Source organism: Macrosteles quadrilineatus, unplaced genomic scaffold, assembly GCF_028750875.1.
Source record: "Macrosteles quadrilineatus isolate MER2022 unplaced genomic scaffold, UCM_ALF_1.0 Scaffold_9__3_contigs__length_116548681, whole genome shotgun sequence".
In the NCBI taxonomy this organism is placed as follows: Eukaryota; Metazoa; Arthropoda; class Insecta; order Hemiptera; family Cicadellidae; genus Macrosteles; species Macrosteles quadrilineatus.
Window position 1 is genome coordinate 115,295,799 of NW_026542602.1, and position 21,062 is coordinate 115,316,860.

Sequence of the window (21,062 nt, forward strand, 5' to 3'; positions counted from 1 at the left end):
TATAGACCCTCCTAAATAATTAGGTCTAGGCCTGGGTATTTTGATTCTTGAAAGAGCTGTAAAATATATTAAGAAAATGTAATTGAGCCTAAGATAAACAACTAATGATTGTAATGTGTCGATATTAACTTTTGAAATGAAAATACAATAATCTTACTCTGTGCTTATTGGTAGCCGTTTACCATACCTTGATTTTGTACTAAGAACTGAGTAACAATATGCATTAAAGATTTTTTTTTCAAAAGTATTCGAGAACCTAACATTGTGCCAGGGCGAATCATGCCACATTAATCCGCCTGGATCGGATTTAAGCTATGTTATGATGTTTCCGTGACCGATGGAGATATCTGTCGCTATCGCAGGAGACAATGATTGCGTTTCTCTGTTACACTATAAAAGCTTTACCTGAAGTATTAGGCCTATGTTTGTTTACTTTCAATAAATTTCTATTTTGAAATTTAACTCTTATCTATTATTATTTACTTTTCACTCTGGTACAACTAGAGTGAATAACAAGATTAATACAGTTTGACAAATCAGGAAAGTTATTCGGTAATGACACCGACAAAGGTTACGGCAAAGTGTCCTTAAATGTACGGGAATTGTCCATGAATTTTTTATCCAGAATGTAGTAGACACCCTGCTTTTCCTAAGTATAACTAGGCCTTCTTAGCCCCCTTTAAGGGTTCATCTTCAGAAGTCCCCACAAGTACTTGTTTTGCAATTATAGATCACGGTTCTTCTCGTCACCAACCTTGTCTCTAGTCTGTTTTTAATCAATGCACTATAGCACTAACGTTTGAGGCAGCTATTGCTACATAACTCCGCTTATGATCCACACGAGATGCGTTTTCAGGGTTATTAATTATATAACCGTTCAACAGATTGGTCTTGTTCTTCCAATTTTTGTTCCCAGTAATCTACTCAAAATCATCAGTTCCACCGCCATCTTGATTTTCCATTAGCTGTTGCTGATTCGATCCTTTTCCGCTCCTTTCTCCAATCTGTAATGGAAAAGATTTTGGAAGGGTTGGAAAATACTTTTTGTTATTTGTACGTTATGCTTTTTAGTAGAACCAAGAATGAAATGCAGTCTTCAGGGTATAATGCAAAGTTTATGTGATTTTGTAGGAAAGATTAGGGCTTCAAAAACAGAGTTCAAGTTCTTAGGACATGTTTTGAATCAAAAGAGTATTCACCCAAGTCAAGATTTAACGGAGGCCATTGTAAAGGCGTCCGACTAACCTAACCCAACTACGGTCTTTCTTAGAACTTGTAAAATATTATGGCAAATTATTGCCTAATTTGTCATCTGTTCTATACCCATTACATCAATTGCTGAACAAAGATATAAAATGGGAATAGAATGCTGATCTAAGTGAAGAAGCTTTCTAGCGCTGTAAGTAATTGTAGTTGGAAAATAACGTATTGATGCCGTATGATTCCTCCGGAGACATCATTGTAATGTGTGATTGTAGTTTCACACCTTTTACCTGATGGTTCAGAAAGACCAGTCGCTTTTGCGTCCAGAACTTTGACTAAATGTGAGCAAAAAACTATGCACAGGTTAAAAAGGAGGTGTTAGCATTGATTTTCGCTGTTAACCCTTTCAGTGCTAGGCCAATAATTCATATTTTGTAAGACTTTTTTGTTTGCCTTTTAATTCCATTACCTGTTGTTGAATTTTAACTGTCATGTTGTCACTATTTTATTAATTAGGCTAATTTTGAATAATAACACAAGAAGAAAATATATAAGAAAGATAAATCCCGCTATTTGTAGTAAACATTAAATAAAACTTAGTTTTTGTTGTAATTTTCCCGGTTTTCCTATAAATTTTTATGTTCTGATAGCATTATTTGAAACCAAAATCTCATAAAATCAAAAGACATATAGTTTACAATGTAATATTGAATTTAACCTTGATTTAGTTGGACGAGGTTATCGTAATATAGCCATTTTAGGGAAACTAATGTTTTGCAGCAAAGTCTCAGGAACACATTTATGATCACTGTTGTGTTTAAACTAAAAGATTGCATCTAAATAGTCCGTGACTAACTGGTGCTGCTACCTAGTAACGCAGCTTAAATACCGGGTTTTGACTCCCCCAGTCTTCAAGCACAGATAGCCGAGAAGGCTAGGGCGTGTGTCACTTGGCCAGTGGCATTCGTCTGCTCGGGTTCGAATCCCGTCCTGTGTGGCAAATAATTGGTGACCTGTGTGTTTGTAGCGATATACTACAACCACTGGGGCATAGTGAGGTGTTCATAATCCTTGGTTTAGACATACACCTCGAAATCATCGGATTGGGCGAATCTTTCAGCTAAGTGGTTGATAGTGTATCCTATGAACATGCAGGTCACCAATAGCCGTTTTGCTATTTTTTGTTAAAATAACCTTCCTCTCTATATCCCTTAGAGATTTTTTAAAACAACGATATATCGTTTCATAGCACTGAAAGGGTTAAGGGCTTTCATAAGTTTTTGTATGGTCAAAAGTTTAAATTGGTAACAGATCACCGTGCACTTACTTTCTTATTAGGTCCTAACAAGGCAGTCCCAACTTTGTCAGCAGCCCAAATCAAAAGATGGGCGCTCACATTGTTTGCATATCAGTACGATTTAGTTTATAAGAAAGCAGGGTTTCCACCGAATAGGGATTCTGGGAAAATCGGGAACTGTAAACATTGTCTTTGTCCCCGGGAAATATTCGTGAATTTTATCCGAGACACGGGAACTTTTGTTTTTGACACTATTGGGTAATGCAAAGGAGGAACTATTACATTTGGCAACGATATTATTCTATCTGATAATAATAATCACGAGAATACGCTTGAAAGATGGAAGATTTATATTTAATAAGTGTTTGTTCTATCAACAAACTATTTCAGGAATTCTATTTTGGGACGGATGAAAGATAAGTTAGCAACAAAAAGTGGTCACGTGTGCAAAAGCAGTGGACAACACAATAAGGCCGGAAACAATTATATCGTCGCGTCGTTGTTCCTTGTTTGTTTAATTTTTCAGATTCATCTAATGCTTCTCTCTGTGGTTGACGACTTTTCTACTTTAAGTTTTCCTACAATTATTTTAGTTCAATCCCATACCCTTCCTTTCCTTATGATTTCCTCTCTAAAACCTTCCCATCTGTATATCTATATAAATAAAATTAGAGTTTTGTCTGTACATTGCTCAGAATCATAAGTTTTTAGGTTATTTTTACGTTTTATACATTAAAGAAGCTGAAATAAGTCTCATCTCAATTTCTGTCTGTCTTCCGTCTGTCACGGTCCAAGAGCCATTTTACACGGCCTTCTCCTGAAAAATGAGAGTACCTATCAAGATCCGAATCATTTTAATGTATTCACTGGATTGGGGAGAGTGTCTTTAGCTATTATGGCCTCACTACTTTGTAAATAAACTTACGGACGTTTAAAAACCCAATTTTGTGCAATTTTTGTCAAGTTTTCTCCCAATGTTTATCACATAATCATCTATGAAATAGCGAACAGCTGTTCGGATCAAGATTATTTTTCTCTAGCTGTCACTGATATGTTTACATTGAATGTTGTTTACAAATACCGCAATCATTTCCGATCACGTTTCAAAAGCAAATCCAAACCAAGTTAGATTAAAACCGTTTTTCCTGTGGTTTTTCTTTACATAACGGATTTAATTAATCGCAAGTGCAATAATGTGTAGGGTAACCGTAAATAAAGATAGAGATTCTTTGTGTATAAAATTTTTTTTGAGTTTTGATAACCGGGAAAAAGACCTTGAATCAGTGTTGTATTTGGCTGGGAAACTTACATTTTTTACATAAGCGTTACCAATAGCTTACATAAGAGGTTTCAACTCATTGAGGGCACTTCAATGGTGGTGGTGTAAAGTGTAAGTGACAACTGCAGTGGGTGATTGTAAAAGAGGTTTACGGGTTATGCTCAAATCGCTTTTCCAATGTGTCTTCTCAACGCTATGTACTGCTTGCTGGACCATACAGCCAATAGACCAATTGCCCATCTCTTGGGTTCGTAGGCCTAAACAATTATTTATAAGTTGGTAGCGCATATTACTCAGTGTTCTGTACGGACAGGACAAGAGCACCTTTGATAGTGAAATTTCCAACCTGAATGTTTAATGGCGAGGTTGAAGTATAGTATTTTAACTATATATAGTTTGGTTAGTTAGGTAAGGTTAACATAACCTAACTAACCAAACGATATATCGAATTAAACAATCGAATAATCAATATTACTCATTTGGTTGTTTGTGCCAACAGATATGGAAGTGTACCCCTCATAGATCTACTACACATTTTTTTACTTGAAACCGTCAGATACTGTATTTGTTTATATATAATAGTTTGGCCAGCATATCTGAAAATATGCAAACCAATTGCTGTTCTTGATATAGGAAGGTTTCAACCGACCACTATAAGATCCCCGTGCGTAGAACGGGCACACAGCTAGTTGTAGAATAAAATGTTTAACATTGTGTTTATAAAAATTTGATGTCCACAAAATTTGTTATTTTATTTTGTTTAAATAGTTATAATTATTTTGATGTTAATATATACCAATAGTTGCTGCGTGCTGTAATGAATGCTTGTGATTTATATTAAAATAAGTAATTATAATTTATGATAATACATGTGTCCTTGAATACTCTAATGTGATGGGGTTTCCTATTTGTAATTTGCAAATGAGTTATAATACTGAAAGCTGATTCTGTAACAATAAAAATTGGTGATCTCGTTCATAAACCTGTTGTCAAAACATCCACGCTGGGGGAAAGGTTTATTGTGGTGGAGGGGTATGTGGGTGACAAAAAGGTTGCGCTCATGGAGGGGGGGCTTTGAGACTGTGCAAGGGGAGGAAACTGGTTTTGGCGATTAATTCATATCCTTCCGCTCAGTCCATTGCAACAATCACTTTTTAGTTTCCAGTCCTTTTCCAGTCCAGCTTTTGGACTAACTAGGCCAATTAAATAGATTGTAAATTTATATACACAAAATGTTGATGTCCATTTATCTTAAATTCATAATATCTCCTCCCCGCTTATTTAAATTCCAACAATAAAAAAAATATATATATAGGTACCGGCATGCTTTTTAGTAGGGAGGTGCACCACATTTTGTTACAAGTCCAGTTTTTGAGGTGCTCTACTAACACGTTTGGAGCGCCCAGGACTCAGATCCTTGCTTGGTGGAGTCTTACCTGACAAATGACAATTCTTTATTGCACATAACATCTGTTAGAGTTATTACAAATGTAATACACAGACAGGTACATTGTCAAGGTTTCTAATAAATAAGTAAATCTAAATAGGTATATAAAAAACCTAGGATTTAGCCAGTAAGTTACCCCTACAAAGCTACTGCATGGTGGAACTGTTTATGTTAGGAGAGGTTGATGAGAGATTGGGTGTCTGTTACCAGGAGTCGTTGAAAAATTCCTCAAGAGTGTAATATGCTTTTTCTACTAAAACTGTTTTGATTTTGCCTGTAAATTTTGCTAAGTTTAATTAGCCTAGTTTAATAAGCCTGTATTAATGTCTTCCTGCATCTTATTATCCTTAGAAGTTCTGTGTGAATCTGGTGGAACACCTTTTAGTGAATATTTCATAGGATATTGAGCATTTGTGGTCAACTGGCCTACTTAACCCTAAATATCTGACTTCTTCACCACAGTCTGATGTTTCCTTTAGTTTTAAATGGTAGGCATGAACAACCTTGTCCTTCCTTCCACCTTTACTAAGTATGTTACTGAGCTAGGCCTAACTATTTTTGTAACCACTCCCGGCAGCCAATTAACTTGTTCATGCCTAACACTGCTTCTCCTTCCACAAAAATTCTTGATTTACCCCTGGAGGAATCTGCATGAGATTTAATCAATAGCCACTTCATTCCATTTCTCCTGATGGATGAAGTTTAAGCAAAGATGGTTCTAGGTTTGGTTTTCAAAAACATCTCTGATGTTGAAAGGCCGGTAGTTGAATGTGGAGTATTCTCATAGGGTAAACACAAAGCTTTCAATCCTATGCTGTAGTGTTCGATAAGGTTGGTTAGTCGCATCATATAACATCTGTTTCAGAAACACTTCCTTTGCTGTTTGGACCATTCTTTCTGCTAAACCTTTAGAGGCCAGATGATATGGTGATGACAAAACATGATGTATTCCATTAAAAATTCATTGAATTCCTGACTTATCAACTGTGACCCACCATCTGTGTTGATTGTATGAGGTAGGCCAAAAGCGGCGAAACAAGCTCTCAGTTTCTCAATAGTCTTAAATGATGTTGTGGTTGACAGCAGGAAAATTTTGACCCATTTTGAATGGCTAGGCCTATCCACTAGAATCAAAAATAATTTCCTTTAAAATAAGCAAAATCTAAATGTAGTTGTTGCCAGTTTTTTGTGACATGGCCGAGACCATTGCTGCAATGGTACAACCTGTATTGACGTTCTAGTATACTGACATATGTTGCATTTGGAAACAAAAGCTTTGAATGTCTTGGTCCATTTTAGGCCACCACACATAACTATGTGCTAGTGCTTTAGTTCGTGCCTCCCCCCGAGTGTTCTGAATGTAGGAGTAGTAAAATTTATCTTTGATAAACAGGAGGTATGATAACTAAAGGCAAAAGGCAATTTTTATCTACTGTCAGTTTCAGTTTCTTGTCATCCATGGATGAGAATGAACCTTTCAATGCTTCTGCTAAACTCTGTGATTTTTTCACGGAGTTTTTGTTCCGACCAAATGTTTTACAACTGAACTTTAAATAAATATATATTTAACAATTTGAGTAATGTTGTTTAGAGCTGATAATGCAATTTCTGAAGTCTGTAAGTTAGTTTATTGATTGGTTTTTATTCAAATGTATTTATAACTGCGTTTTCAAGACTATCATCAATAACTTATTGTGTCACAGTTTTTTTTTGCCAAAAATCTCCTCCAAGTTGTGTTTCTTTTTTGTAGAATACCTGCACCGAAAAAGCCCACGAGAATGCGTACACCGAAAAGGCCCAGGAGAGTTTACTCCCAGGAGACTTTGGAAGCGGCCATCGCAGCAGTGCAAGATGGAATGCCGGTGTCTGCTGCTTCAAAGAAGTTCTGCATTCCCAGGCAGACTTTGGGGGATAAGATCAGTGGAAAGTATGCCACTTCGTGCAAGATGGGACGTCCAACTATTTTGACTCCCGAAGAAGAGCAAGTTATTGTCGACTGGGTAATCATGATTGGACGTGCTGGTTTCCCCATCACCAAGGACCAGCTTCTCACCAGCGTCCAGAAATTAATGCAGAATTTGAAGCGAGAAAATCCTTTTTCCAAGAGTGGCCCTGGGGATAAATGGTTTGCTCTATTCACCCAAAGACATCCTGAAATTTCTGCCAGGGTGTCACAAGCCCTCACAACCACCAGGGCAAATGCCACGGAAGGAAACATCAGGGAATGGTTTTACGAAATCAGGGAATATCTAGAGGGGAAGAATCTTATGAATATCTTTGATGACCCCAGGAGAGTGTTCAACTGTGATGAAACCGCATTCTTCCTATGCCCTAAAGGCAAAAAAGTATGCATAAGGGAAGGCCAGAAGCAGTTGTACACCAACACTGGAAACAATGAAAAGGAAGGCCTCTCAGTACTTTTCACAGCGAATGCTGCAGGTGACTTGGCACCACCAATGATTATATATTCGTACGAAAGAGTCCCGTCCAGTATTGTCCAACAGGTACCAAGCACCTGGGGCATTGGAAAATCAGAAAATGGCTGGATGACGAGGGAGACATTTTTTGAGTTTATAACCAATATTTTCCACCCATGGCTACTGGCGAATAACATTCCCCGACCTGTCGTCCTTTTCTTAGATGGGCACACCTCCCACCCAACACTTCATCTAAGTGAGTTCTGCTTTGAGAATGGGATCGAGTTAATTTCACTCTACCCAAACTTGACCCATATTCTGCAGCCAATCCATCCATTTGAGTCGGCTTGGAAGAAAACTGTGGAGCAATGGCGGCTTGAGACTGGCGTATCGAAGATTAAAAAAGAAGACTTTGCTCCTCTATTGAACAAATGTCTTCAAGAAGGCGTCAGCAAGAAGGCTATTACCAGTGGCTTCACCACTACTGGACTTTCAACTCTAAATCCAGATGGGATAAACTTCAAGAAGCTTGTGAACAACAACCATAGTGTCCAACAAAAACCATACAGCTACAGCCAATTGCTAGTGTTGCGTAGCCACCTGACATATATTGAGGGTAAGATGGGGAAGGAGAGACTGAAGTCCTTTCAAGAATACATCATCAAAATGGAAGAGAAATCTCTCCATGCAGTGTGGCTGGATATAAAAAAAGAAGTCTCCCTCTACAAAGAAGGACTTGAGAGGATACCCGATGAAGAGAGACGACCGGAGGTAAATCCACATGGTCTAGTAGATGCAGAAGATGAAGAGGCGTACGTAATTGCCGATGGGTCAGAAGTGGCGGTTGACTTCCTTGCGGATGAAGAAATCAGCTGCCCAATCAAACTTGAAGTGCCAGTCATTAAAAAAGTCAGCAAGTAACTAGAAGAGAAAATAAATCAGACATCCAATAGGGCAGTCAACAACAACAATAGGGCTACAACGCCTGATTGGTACCTAGACTCCAACTATCATGTTCATTCCTTTATCCCACAACCTCTTTCTGACTGATCTTCCCTCTCCTCTATCGTTTAACATATAAAACCTATCAAACTAATCCTTACCATTCAACCTAAGCTCACTACCTGTCAATGTCACACAAACCCCTACCTCACAGTATGACCAAAACCTCATCAAGTACATTAGGAATATATACATGAATAGTGTCACATTTCCTAAATGATAAAACTTACAGTATAATGAAATATACAAATATAAAACATACAAGTAAACTACAGTTCATCAAATGAAAAAATAGGTCTGTTAATGAGAATTTTTTAAGCTTGCTATTAAATTTTTGATTGTTACTTCTGCTTGTATTTCCTTTGGAAGTTTGTTAAAGAATTTTGTACCGGCGTATTTGGTTTTATTTATTAAAAAATGTGCAATTTATGAGAACTGCCTTGATTTCTTGTAAAATGTCACGTTTCTTTCCAACCAGCTCTATTTCATGAACTTAAACTATTTCAAATCTGTTTTTAACTGATGCTACTGTTTCCAAAACACACACACCAAAAAAAAAAACTGTCAAGATTGAACTTTGTCATAGATTATTTATTCCAAAACAATGGCAATGATTACTGTATGGAAATAAAAATAAATACTATAACTGTTGCTGTACACACTATTATTTTGTTTTTTAAAATCAATGAAATATCCGTAACTATGTTTACTTAATGGCAAGTGTGAATGAAAATGGCAATGGACTATGGAACTGAGAACTGATTAAAAGTACTGGTTTTGTATATATTGTGTTGTTCATTGTAGTTTTTTTGTAGAGTAGAATCAGAGATGCAATGAAACATATACTGTACTGTATTTACCATTACATTTTTTAGTACTTGATGTTTTAATAATCATATTAATTTTGTCTACTGTCTATAATGCTCAATTTCGTTTGTAAATTAAATAATATTTACTAAACTAAATATATAAAAAATAAAGTTTTCTGTATTATTTCATTCAAAATTAAATCCTTATTGGTATTACTACTTACCTAGATAACATGTTGCTCTAAATAGAGCAAAACTCCAACTTGTAATAAAAGAATAAAGTAGGAAAACAAAAGTTATCAATACATCTTAACGATGTATTGATAACTTTTGTCACCATATGTTTCCTGAATTACTAAACTTCTTCCAATTATTCGATCTGGAAACTCAATAATATGTGGACCAAGATCATTGTAAATAGGTATAAAGACACATCACTAAGTTTCTGGGAGAAATTACAAAGTCCACTTCAACTTGTAAAGCATGCTTGTTTGTTGTTAATTTGAATTTCTTTATGCTTGACCACTGCTTGAATGGTTTTACACAGCTGTCTACAATAGTGGTCTGTGATGAATGTGGAAGAACTTGCAGCGATTTTCGAAAGTCACTGCATTGTAAAAGTGTTTTACCCACTGAGCTATCCTATTTATTTCAATGGTTTTCTCCCCAAAAACATGTCATGGATCTTGAAATTGTAGATCCGATTCGTAGTACTCTTCTAAATGAGCTTCGAAGCTGACCATGGCAAAGTTGTAATTTAATTAACAAATTTTATCCAAATATAATTTCCGGATCTAGGCCTTGCAGCCCTGTTTTTAGATTGGAAGTTTCCAATAAGTCGAATATCACAGTAAACGGTCCGTTTTTCCTGAAAGTATGGTGATAAATGAGGTAAATGAACCTTTCCTTTATGGCAACAAAGGGTAAAAAATGTAACTTACTCAGCCAATATTTTCTTGCTTAAAATATAAGGCATCGCCATGTTAACATTAAACTTGTCCAAGGTTAGATGTAACACCACGGCGGTCTAAAATTTTAAATTACGTGATAAAATGGTAAAGTAATGGGTAAATGCATTGCGATTAAGCACTTTTAAACATTGACTTCTTTATACCGAACTGTAACGAAAACTATGTGATAATTTAGTAAAATACTACCTAAGGGAAATCAATATAACTATTGCAAACAATTTGTTGTTTTGCTAGGAAATACTTTATAGTAGTAATGATACAGACTTCATAAAAAGACGTTAAAATACAAATATAAATAATTCCGACTTTGCTCTGGAAGTAATAAGTCCTGCAGCATGTGATTAACCTTAAGAACTATTTCAAACTATGTCCATATGTTTAGTTGTAAATAAAGTAAATTAAGTTTGGTTCAATGACGACGGATATCACCACTGTTCCGAAACTTTAGCCCTTAACTGTACTCAAGTGATGCCCTTTCTTAATATTCTGAGACATATTTGATCATCTAGGAGCAAATAATTTACAACTTTTTATAGTATACCGTTTCTTTAATATTTCAAAAGTCTATTGTAAAGCCACAAAAATATTTCTAAAGTATATGACAGCTGATGTCAGTGTTGCTAATGATTTATTGTAAGTGAAGATGGAAGGATTTGTGATTTAATTTGAAGAAGATTGACCTAAACAAATTGTTTATTTAAATTTAATTATTCAAGATTGAAATTTAAAATGTCAAAAATAAAGAAAAAATATTGTGTAAAAAAGAGAGATAAGGAAAATCATGTATGTGAAAATGTTATTAGAAAATTTGGTAAGTTGTTCTCATATCAGCCCACACAAGATTTGAAATTAATCAAAACCAAACTGGCGGTTAACGTAACAGATTTAAAAGCCAAAAACGTTTCTATAAAGGCCATTAAGGTTGAATTATGTTTCGAAAAGCATTGGGGGAGTAGTACAAAGTACAAAAGCTAGTAAATAATAAATCAAAGAGAACTCAGAATGGATCCCTGCGGAACCCCATATTCAGTGGTGAAAGATTGATATGGAATTTTATGGACTAATAATTTATTGATATGGAATAATTTCAACAAAATATTTTTTGTGAGAGAACCCTTTGAGGTTGAATTTTTTTCCCATTTTTCAGCGAGTATAGTTAGCTATTCGAGTGGTCGGGAAAATGGTGCCTGGTGACTTATTCTCGCCATTTTTGACCGCAAAGATAAACTTTTTTGAATTTTTTTTGTTAGTATAGGTCGTGATTTTTGAGCAGTCGGGAAAATGGTGGGTGGCGACCTATACTTGCCATTCGACCTCAAAGGGTTACGCAAATTCAAAGCAACGCCTCTATACCCAAGTTACTAAGCCTTGAAATTAATATATCATGTGATATTGAATCAAATGTTTTTTGCAGGTCTAAGAACAAACCCGCAACCTTAAATTTACCATCCAAACTATCAATGGCTGATTCAATAAAATAAAATGAGTGGCAGCAGTTATAACCGACTTACCACTGCGAAACCTTTGTTGATAGTGTTGTCAAACAGTTTTTGTTATTTTCAAAAAATGTTACCAATTGATTATGAATTACATTTTTTACAAATCTTAGAGACTAACAAAGCTATAGGTTGATAATTTGACACCATTTGCCTGTCTCTCATATTAAAAAGTGGTTTTGATTTTGAACTTATCAGTAAATATACCTGATATCAAAGAATAATTAACTAAGTGAGTGATTGGTTTTAGTAAAAATGTATTCTTTTTCCAGAAGAACCACAGGAACCTCATCATAGCCTATACTAAAATAGTTTTTTAGACTATTAATAATTCTATATATTTCTTTCTCATCAAAGCTCAACAAAGCTGAATCTAAACTTATTAGGTACTAAACTGAAATATTTCTTGCTTATCTCATTCCCTGACATCTGTTCAAAATTAGACATTAGAAATTAAACAACTAGTTATATTTGAAAATATTCAATAAAACTGTTACAAATAAATACAGGGTCAGAATTTAACTTATTACCTACTTTTAAATTAACGTTTTGTACATTCTTAGATCCTATAGCCACTTCTGAATTTATAATAACCCAAGAGGTTCTATTTGCATTGTATGTTTGTATTGTTGTTTTGTAATACAGTATTGCTTTTTAAAATACTTCAATTTTGACCTGAACGTTTTAATTTTCTAACTTTTTATATAAAGTTTTACATTTTACCTCTTGGGCTGATTGGCTAAGGTAACAATTTTTGATTTTTCTGCTTTTAACTAATTGCTATCAAAGTTAGGTTGTTGTGTATGCTGTCTTGACAGAGGTTTAAGAAAACATATGTTAAAGTAATAACTGTATTATTTGTAAGCATTGTATAAGACTTCTGTAAATAGTTCTTAGGTATGTAAGCCAACTTTTATTTAATGATGACCTAGCCAATGGAACTTGTATATATTATTGTTAATTCTGGCTCAATAAACGATTTGATTCATAAAATTTATTATATTTATTTTCCACTGGAGAGGCATAAAGGTATGTCTGTGACTCACATTGAAGTAAGTTTTTACACTGGTATATGTGAGTCCAAAAATTTTCTTTTGTACTCAAAATAAAATTACTGTTGTAAAATTTTGGGAAGAATTTTTTGGCACAGAATTTACAATTACCAGCATCTGACCATCATGGTCAGACAACTGAGTGTTGATGCCTGTTTCTGTAATTGTAAGGTTCCAAATTTGTAAAAATATTGTCTATGGTAGATTGAGTAGATTCTGTGTTCTAGTTGAAAAATCAATTAATTAAGAAAATCCATTTGCTCTCACAATATGCAATAAACTGTTCTGATTTTTATAATTTTTTTCAAGCATGTCAATACTACTTTTGCCAATAAAAGCTATGTATTTGTACTTTAAGTTGAGTATTACATCTAAAATGTTAGACTTTTTAATAAACTCTGATTCGTTTTGTTTGATAGGATTTCTTTAACAACCAATAATTTATTTGTGTAACTAGTGTGAGAAGTAGCACTTTGCTGCACATGAGAGAAATGTTTACGCACGAGCTGCAGGCAAGTGTGGAATGTTTCTCAAGTGCAGCAAAGGCACTTTACACCTGGTTACAAATTACAATTTTCCTACAGTTACTATTAAGCTAATAATTAATCTTTCAAAACACATACAACACGTTTTTAGGTTAGGTTAAATCCAAGCGTTGAAAGAAATGGGAAACGCTGCACCATCTGATCGTAGTCGTAGTATCTTGAAGTGTTGCTAACTTCAATTGTAAACATATCACGTGCCCAATAAAAGCACACTGTTTTCTCTTGTTTGGTTGGAATACTGGAGTGCGGCAAAATAAATAAGTGCGGCAAAAGTAAAATGAGTGCAGCAAAAGTAAGTAAATCCATCAATGAACTACTTTGCATGCTATAATCATTGCAGTGCAAGGAAGCCCACTTTGTCAGGTGACTGTAGGAAAAAGTAATTTATCCTTTGATACAGCCTTTTGTATTTCAATTAAACAACATTCAAAAAAAATTCTGCGTTCGGTTAATCAATGTTCTGTTGTAAAATAATGTTGCCAATAAAAAAAAGGTTTGTTAAAAAAAACATCATCCCTCCCAATGGTAAAAACTATATAGGCTACAATAGTAAGTTTGGATTAGTTTTATAAGTTTGTAATAGTTTTCTTGTATGAGAAATAAGTTATTTTTAAGTATGGAGGTCCCCAGTGGTTTATGAATGTTGTAAACTTTAAGTACAATAGTACAGATAACTGAAATGTTATGGTCTTTGTTTTCAGTAATTCCTCCAAGAAGGTGTTTACGGTGAATGAAAAGGTGCTAGCAGTTTGGGCGTATAACGAAAAGTATCCAGCCACTGTTAAGAAAGTTTTGCCCAACGGTTAGTTCATATGATTTATATTTTATCTATTCAAATATAATATACTTTTTGACACTCTTTAACATAAGTTACAGTAACCTAGAAAGGCTTGTCTGCGACTAACTGAGAATCTGCATTAAAAAATCAATTCCCAAAAATTTGAGTTGTAGCACGATATTTCACTTTAAACCAAAACTTTGTTGCTCATTCAAACTACGTTAATGTTAGCAATAAGTATGACTAGAATGTAATCAAGATAAATATCAACAATAGCACACCAAAATCATAGTTATCCATTATCCAATGACATTAACACATTTTTGTTGTCCTGCAGTGAAAACAGGTGTTTTTTATGTGCATTTCGGGAATAAAGTAATTCAATGCTTCCCTAGGGAAAAAGAATCAGCTTTGATCAAGGACATCAACTAGGTCTTAAAATATGTATGACTTAAAAATTTCTTCTGATTTTGCCAAAGGAAATAGTCCACATAAATAAACAAAATAAAATCTTGTTATTAATATTGTATGAAATTACTTTGTGAGTCAGAGCTCTTCAAAGCATGCATTTTTGTACTTAAAATTGATGTACTGTCTCCAGTATCGTTGCAAAATAAAATGCACTCTTGTAACCTTTGTTGGTTGATTTGTCTTGATTGAAATCTTAGTTTTACGGCAGACAATTTGCATACAAGATTTTAAATACCAAACCTATCAACCATAATTTTCGTACTTGTAATTTCAGCTATTCTATTTCTTAACAACTGTTTCAGATAAGTACGAAGTTCTGTTTAGTGATGGTTATGCCAAAATTTTGCGAGGCTGTAAGTTGTACAAGGCTACTGAAGAAGATCTAAAAAACATTAAGGTATGCTTTTGGTTGAGTTTTCTTAATATAGTAATGTTTTACAAGTGATTTGCAGATATTAAACAAAACAAATGTGGTGAGAATTTTGTTCTGATAGCTCTTGTATCCTTATATTAATGATTCTGTCTTAAGGACCAGCTAATCTTATTCAGTAAATATGGTCTCTACTCTCCGGGAAATACAGGAAACCTTCGGGAATTTTATCTTACCTTGAAATATCCTGGAAAACTCCAGGAATAAACCCAAACCTCCGTGAATCCGATCCTGGTCATCGAAATAGTCGGTTAACCGAAAGACTACCGCTAATATTACCACGACCCCGTGAAACGATTAGGGCCTACCGGTGTCGCCGAAACTACAAAATATGCTCGCGGGTGTTGCCGCGATCGCGGAAATGATTACTTAGAATGGCTGAAAAAAATAAAGTTTTTTCTTCTAATTTGAAGGTTATTGTTTTGTTGAAGGAATGTGTGTGAGTCGGTGGCTTAGTCGGTAGCGTCACTGACTTCGGGCAATGAATCTGTCATCATTGCTTCGGGCCCAAGCCAGCTATGTCGGATTCGGATCCTGGTCACTGCCGTAAACATGTTATCAGTACAGATCACGGTAGTTGTATATCGATGAGTTCACCTTCGTACTGTACCGGCTCACCCCTTGCTTTGCTGTATAAGACCCATGCACGAGCAGTTAGTCTATGTGGACTGGCAAATGCAGAGGCCGCCAAACTCTTAAAAAAGCATGAAATAACCCTATTGACTAAATAGTAAACGATTCAAGATTAAATGGAAAACTCATATGTTAAAGATTTATTCTACACTTTTTTTTGTAAATTTACTAACATTTATATTTGAGATTTATAGTAGAGTTTAATCAATACTTTGTATGAAGTAAAAAAAAACATGTTTGCTGCCTTTAGCTGAGTTAAACCTTGGGAGTCATTCAAATTATTTATTGAAAATAACATTAACAAAAGCAAAGAAAGACAAACCACAAACTTTTGCACAAAGGACATGTTGAACTGGGATAACTATCCTGACACATAAGTTAGATAATTTGATTCTGAGTTTGTTTGAATATTACAATAATTTGTTATGTCCCTGCAAGCCACTAGTATTACTTAAATACAAACCGTCTATTTAATTTGTAATCACCCTGTATAAATAAATATATATATATATATATATATATACTAGCTGTACCCACGGGCTTTGCCCCGTTTAACTTCATAAGTATTCGCATGGCTCAATCACGTCCCGGTTGAAGTTCGTTCGCTACGCTCACTCACCTTTAGGTTGGAGCTCATTCGCTGCGCTCACTTGTTTTCAGGTTAGCTCGTTCGCTACGCTAACTCGCCTCCAGGTTGATGTTCGTTCGCTACGCTCACTCACCTTTTGGTTGCAAATTAGCTGTTGTCATAAATTTTAAAAAGTCATCCCTTTTATTGTTTATAATACTTTGATAAAGGTTTTTATGTTTTAATATTTAACATTGGAGAATTTAAACGTTGTTAAGTGCACAGGTGTGCTGCAATTGGGTTTAATACATTTGGACTTATTCAAAAGTAAAATAGTTTTCTGTGCTACACTCTGTAGAAACACTGTGGCACTATTTCAAATCATGACTAATGCTAATACAGAATGTTGTAACTATTCAAACCTACAAAACAGTTGGTGAAAGTAAACATCTGCTTTTAAATTATATTTATTTGTAAACATTGTAGATCAAAAAGTCTGACATTGGTCCACTTAAAACCCTCTGGGGCAGAGCCCTTTTGACAGATCTGCACCAAACTTCACTCGAACCATCCTTGAAAGATGCTTAATAATGCCTGAAAGTTTCATTACAATCTGTCGAGCGGTTTCTGAGTCCATAACGTATATACATACACACATATATATATATACACACATACATAGTTCCTCTTTTATAGATATAGATATGAATTTGAACAGATGGTGTTTTTGGTCTCTGGGGGACCTCAAAGCAAAAAAGTAAATCGGTCCCGGTCCCGGGTCTAGGTTTTACCAAGAGACCTACGGTAATAGCTTATTCCATATATGGGAAATTTGCTAAAAATGAACACTGGGACACAACTCCCGTCGACATCAGACTCTTGACAGTTATTGTGTCATATCACAACTAAACACATAGAAACAACCATAACCTGTCACTTTAATATCTGAATTGGATGTTACAAAGTTAGTTATTAAATCAACATTTAATTTGACAATAAAATCATTTTGTTTTTATGTCTGTTACAAACATTATCCCAACTTGGAATTTGATTTAGGTATTATAAATTACCAAAAAATATTTATGCCAATGTATCAAATATGAACCTCAATAAATTTTTAAAATGATGTTGTAGTTGCCGCCCCCAAAAGAGCCAGCCCCTCCCATGGGTGCTGATCCATTAGACCCAAATTTGGGGCCGAAAGAAGAAAGGCGACTGAAGAAACGGAGACTGGACGTCTACGAAGCTTTGCGACCTCAGAAAAAGCAGAGGTAAACTTGTTAACTTTAAAACCAGTAAAGAATAAGCATACAGTTGCATTAACGGTTATACACTGCTATTGGATTAGTAACATTGAGAAACAAACTTAAGTTCAATACCATGTTATTTAATTTCATTTGATTCCTACTGTTTTTCATATTGCAACAGGCGTTGCTGTACAGTGTATGGTACAGCTCTTAAGTTGTCAATCTATTTGTTGATTGTTTAATTCAGCAGGGGATTGATAAATGAGGTTATGAGTCAGTGGTCAAACCAATAACACAAGGGAGTATGAACTACACTATAGTGATGTTTGTCCCAAATATTTATCAGTACAGTTCATTCTTGTATTGTAACGGCTCACCCCTTGCTTTGCTTTGATAAGTTCCACATACAGACCAACACACACACACACACACAGATACCTGCCAAACAATACAATATTTTGTTCCCTGGGGGACTTTGGCATGTGTAGATAAAAATTTTGTTCAACTCTCGTTTGTATAGCCTACTAGACTAAGAGGCGGAATGGGAGCTCGGTATTAGCGCTAGTCCACGACTAAAACCGGATATTTCCGGTATTTTAAGCTGCCGCCTAGAAAACGGGTTTGTGAGCTCGGGATCAGTTAGGCGCCCGCCTAACTTGTGCAGGGATAATCTTGCGCCTAAATATTGTTGGTTTGGGAGTCTAGCAGACTTAGGCGCCAGCTTAAGAGATAGTCTTGGTGGGTTTGGGAGACCAATTTCGGGACTAAGAGATATATATTTTCGTCATAAAAATTAGTGAGTTTAGTCAGCAACTTTAGTCCTGCCCGGGGGCAGGTTTAAGTCCACATCCTGCCGGTATTACCTCATTAGCAAGTCAATTGTTTACATATTAACTAAAAGAATGTTATATTGGAATTTGTTATTGATTATAAATTAAAAGTCATAGTTTGGTATTAACTATCTTTATAAAACCAAAAGTAAATATTTACAAAAACAACATAAACAAATGAATACTAAACATATGTTATTTGTCATCTTCCCCTTGAGCTTGGAGTCCTAATCATCTTTTTTTTATAAATCTATTATTTCTTCTCCTTATACCCTTGTCTTTAATAGAAACTAAATAAGATCTGGGCTGTTGAAGTTTCTTCTCTATTACTCCTTCATCCCATGTTTTATTGAATACATCTTGAACCCATACTTCCTGCCCTTCAGTAAAGCTATCTTCACGGTTTAAAGACTTTCTATCATAATGTGACTTTTGTGCTTTCTGAGTTTCTATCATTTTTTCATAGATGCTGTCCTCAACAAGTTTGGGTTTTAATAGTTCTTCTCTCATTGGAATTTTACTTCTTAAGTGTCTGCTGTTAAGAAGCTGAGCTGGAGAAACTTCAAGGTTAGATATTGGGCTGTTTCTGTAGTTTAATAAGTATAACTGCAGATCTTGTTTTGTTTCTTGACATTTTTTTAACATTTCTTTCACTATTCCGACAGATTTTTCCACTAATCCATTTGATTGGGGATAGTATGGACTTGTTGTTATGATTGTTACATTCCATTCCTGAGAAAACTGCTTAAACTCGATACTGTTGAAAGGCATATTATCAGCAATCAGTGTTCTAGGTATCCCAAATCTAGAAAATACTTCTTTAAGCTTAGAAATAATAACTGAACTACTTTTTGAACTTATCTTCAGAGCCTCAATCCACCGAGAGTAATAGTCCACAATTACTAGATAATAACTTCGTTGAAATTCTGCAATATCAACTGCAATTTTGCTGAATGGAATGTTTGGAATATGATTCATCATTGGACTTCTGGTTTTTGATTTCCCAAATTTTTGAAAAATTTTACATGTTGACACTACATTTATTACATCAGAAGTCATACCTGGCCAGTAAAACAATTGTTTCATTTTTTTGTTGATTTTAGAGGATCCTAAATGAGTTTCATGTAGAGTATCTAATACAAACTTTCGCAAACTTTTGGGTACAACTAATCTTTCGCCATAATAAATTAAATCATCATTAACCTGCAGGTCTTGTCTGATATTAAAAAAATGTTTTATCTCACCCTCAAGTACTTTTGGATCCGGTCAACAGTTATGTAGATACTCACTTACCGAGGTCAAAATATTATCTGACTTAGTTTTGGATTGAAAAAGTTTTAGTCTAGGTTCGTCTTCAGTTATTTCGTGAACTTCCACAGTGTGAACGAAATCATCCATTAGAACATCTTTGGGTTCGTTAGTTTTTATTCCACATCTTGACATGAAGTCGGCAATGTACATATATCTTCCTGGTAAGTATTTTACTTTCAGCTGGTAATCAATTAGTTTTAGTTTCAATCTCTTTAGTCTGTTATTTACAATTTTCCCAAGTGGTTTTACTGCTATTGACACAAGTGGTAAGTGATCTGTAAAAACTACTACATCCTGAAGACCATATATATAAGTGTGCAGTTTTTTTACAGCAAAACAAATTGCCAGTTGTTCTTTCTCTATCTGTGCATAGTCTTGCTCAGTATTGTTCATTGATCTGGACCCAAAATGTACAGGCTTACCATTCTGAAGCATACAAAAGCCAATAGCATCCTTTGATGCATCACATTGGATTTCCACAGGTATATCTGGATCAAAAGGTGCGAGAACCTGAGAACTACAGATAATTGTTTTTAAATCTTCAAGTACTTTTGAATGACTCTGAGTCCAATTCCAAACTACATTCTTTTTTAGAAGTTCTCTTAATGGAGCAGTTAATTCAGACACATTTGGAATGAAACTTCTTAAATAATTTATCATTCCGAGCATTCTCTGCAGTTCAGTTTTGTTAGTTGGATTGACTAATTTTTTGATTGAATCTATTTTGTCAGGATCAGGTGACATCCCTTCTTTTGAAAATTTTACCCCTAAGTATTTTACTTCACTTTTACAGTACTGAAACTTGCTTAAGTTAAATTTGATATTGTACTTTCGAGCCCGCTCAAACACTTGTTCAAGAATTTCATCATTTTCTTCTTTAGATCTGCTTGCTATGCAAAGATCGTCGAAATAAACTGACACCCCTGGTATATCACCAAAGTATTTACTTACAAGCCTTTGAAACATTTCAGGCATACAAGACAGACCAAAAGGAGCTCTCAGAAATTTATATGTTCCAAATACAGTTGCAAAAGAACAAAGATTACTTGATTCCTCGTCTAAGCGTACATGATAAAACCCATCCTTTAAATCTAAGATGGAGAAATGAGTTTTGTTGTTTAGCATAGGAGAAATTTCATTCAAAGTTGGAATTGTGAACTTCTCTTGCACAATATTTTTATTTAACTCTATTGGATCAATGCAAATTCTTAAGGACCCATTGGGCTTTTCCACCACAACAACATTACTTACCCAATTTACTGGTTCTTCAACAGGT

General features: G+C 34.9%; 1 protein-coding gene across 5 annotated transcripts in view; it reads left to right on the forward strand.

Annotated features, from left to right (window-relative positions):
• The window catches only part of LOC129002185 (PHD finger protein 20-like), a 105,563-nt gene that overhangs the window by 41,599 nt on the left and 42,902 nt on the right, over window positions 1–21,062 (forward strand). For all 5 annotated transcript variants that reach the window (XM_054429807.1, XM_054429806.1, XM_054429809.1 and 2 more), the window contains 3 exons: window positions 14,220–14,320; window positions 15,070–15,164; window positions 17,533–17,669. In XM_054429807.1, the coding sequence (XP_054285782.1) occupies window positions 14,220–14,320; window positions 15,070–15,164; window positions 17,533–17,669 (333 nt within the window). The remainder of the gene's footprint in view (window positions 1–14,219; window positions 14,321–15,069; window positions 15,165–17,532; window positions 17,670–21,062) is intronic.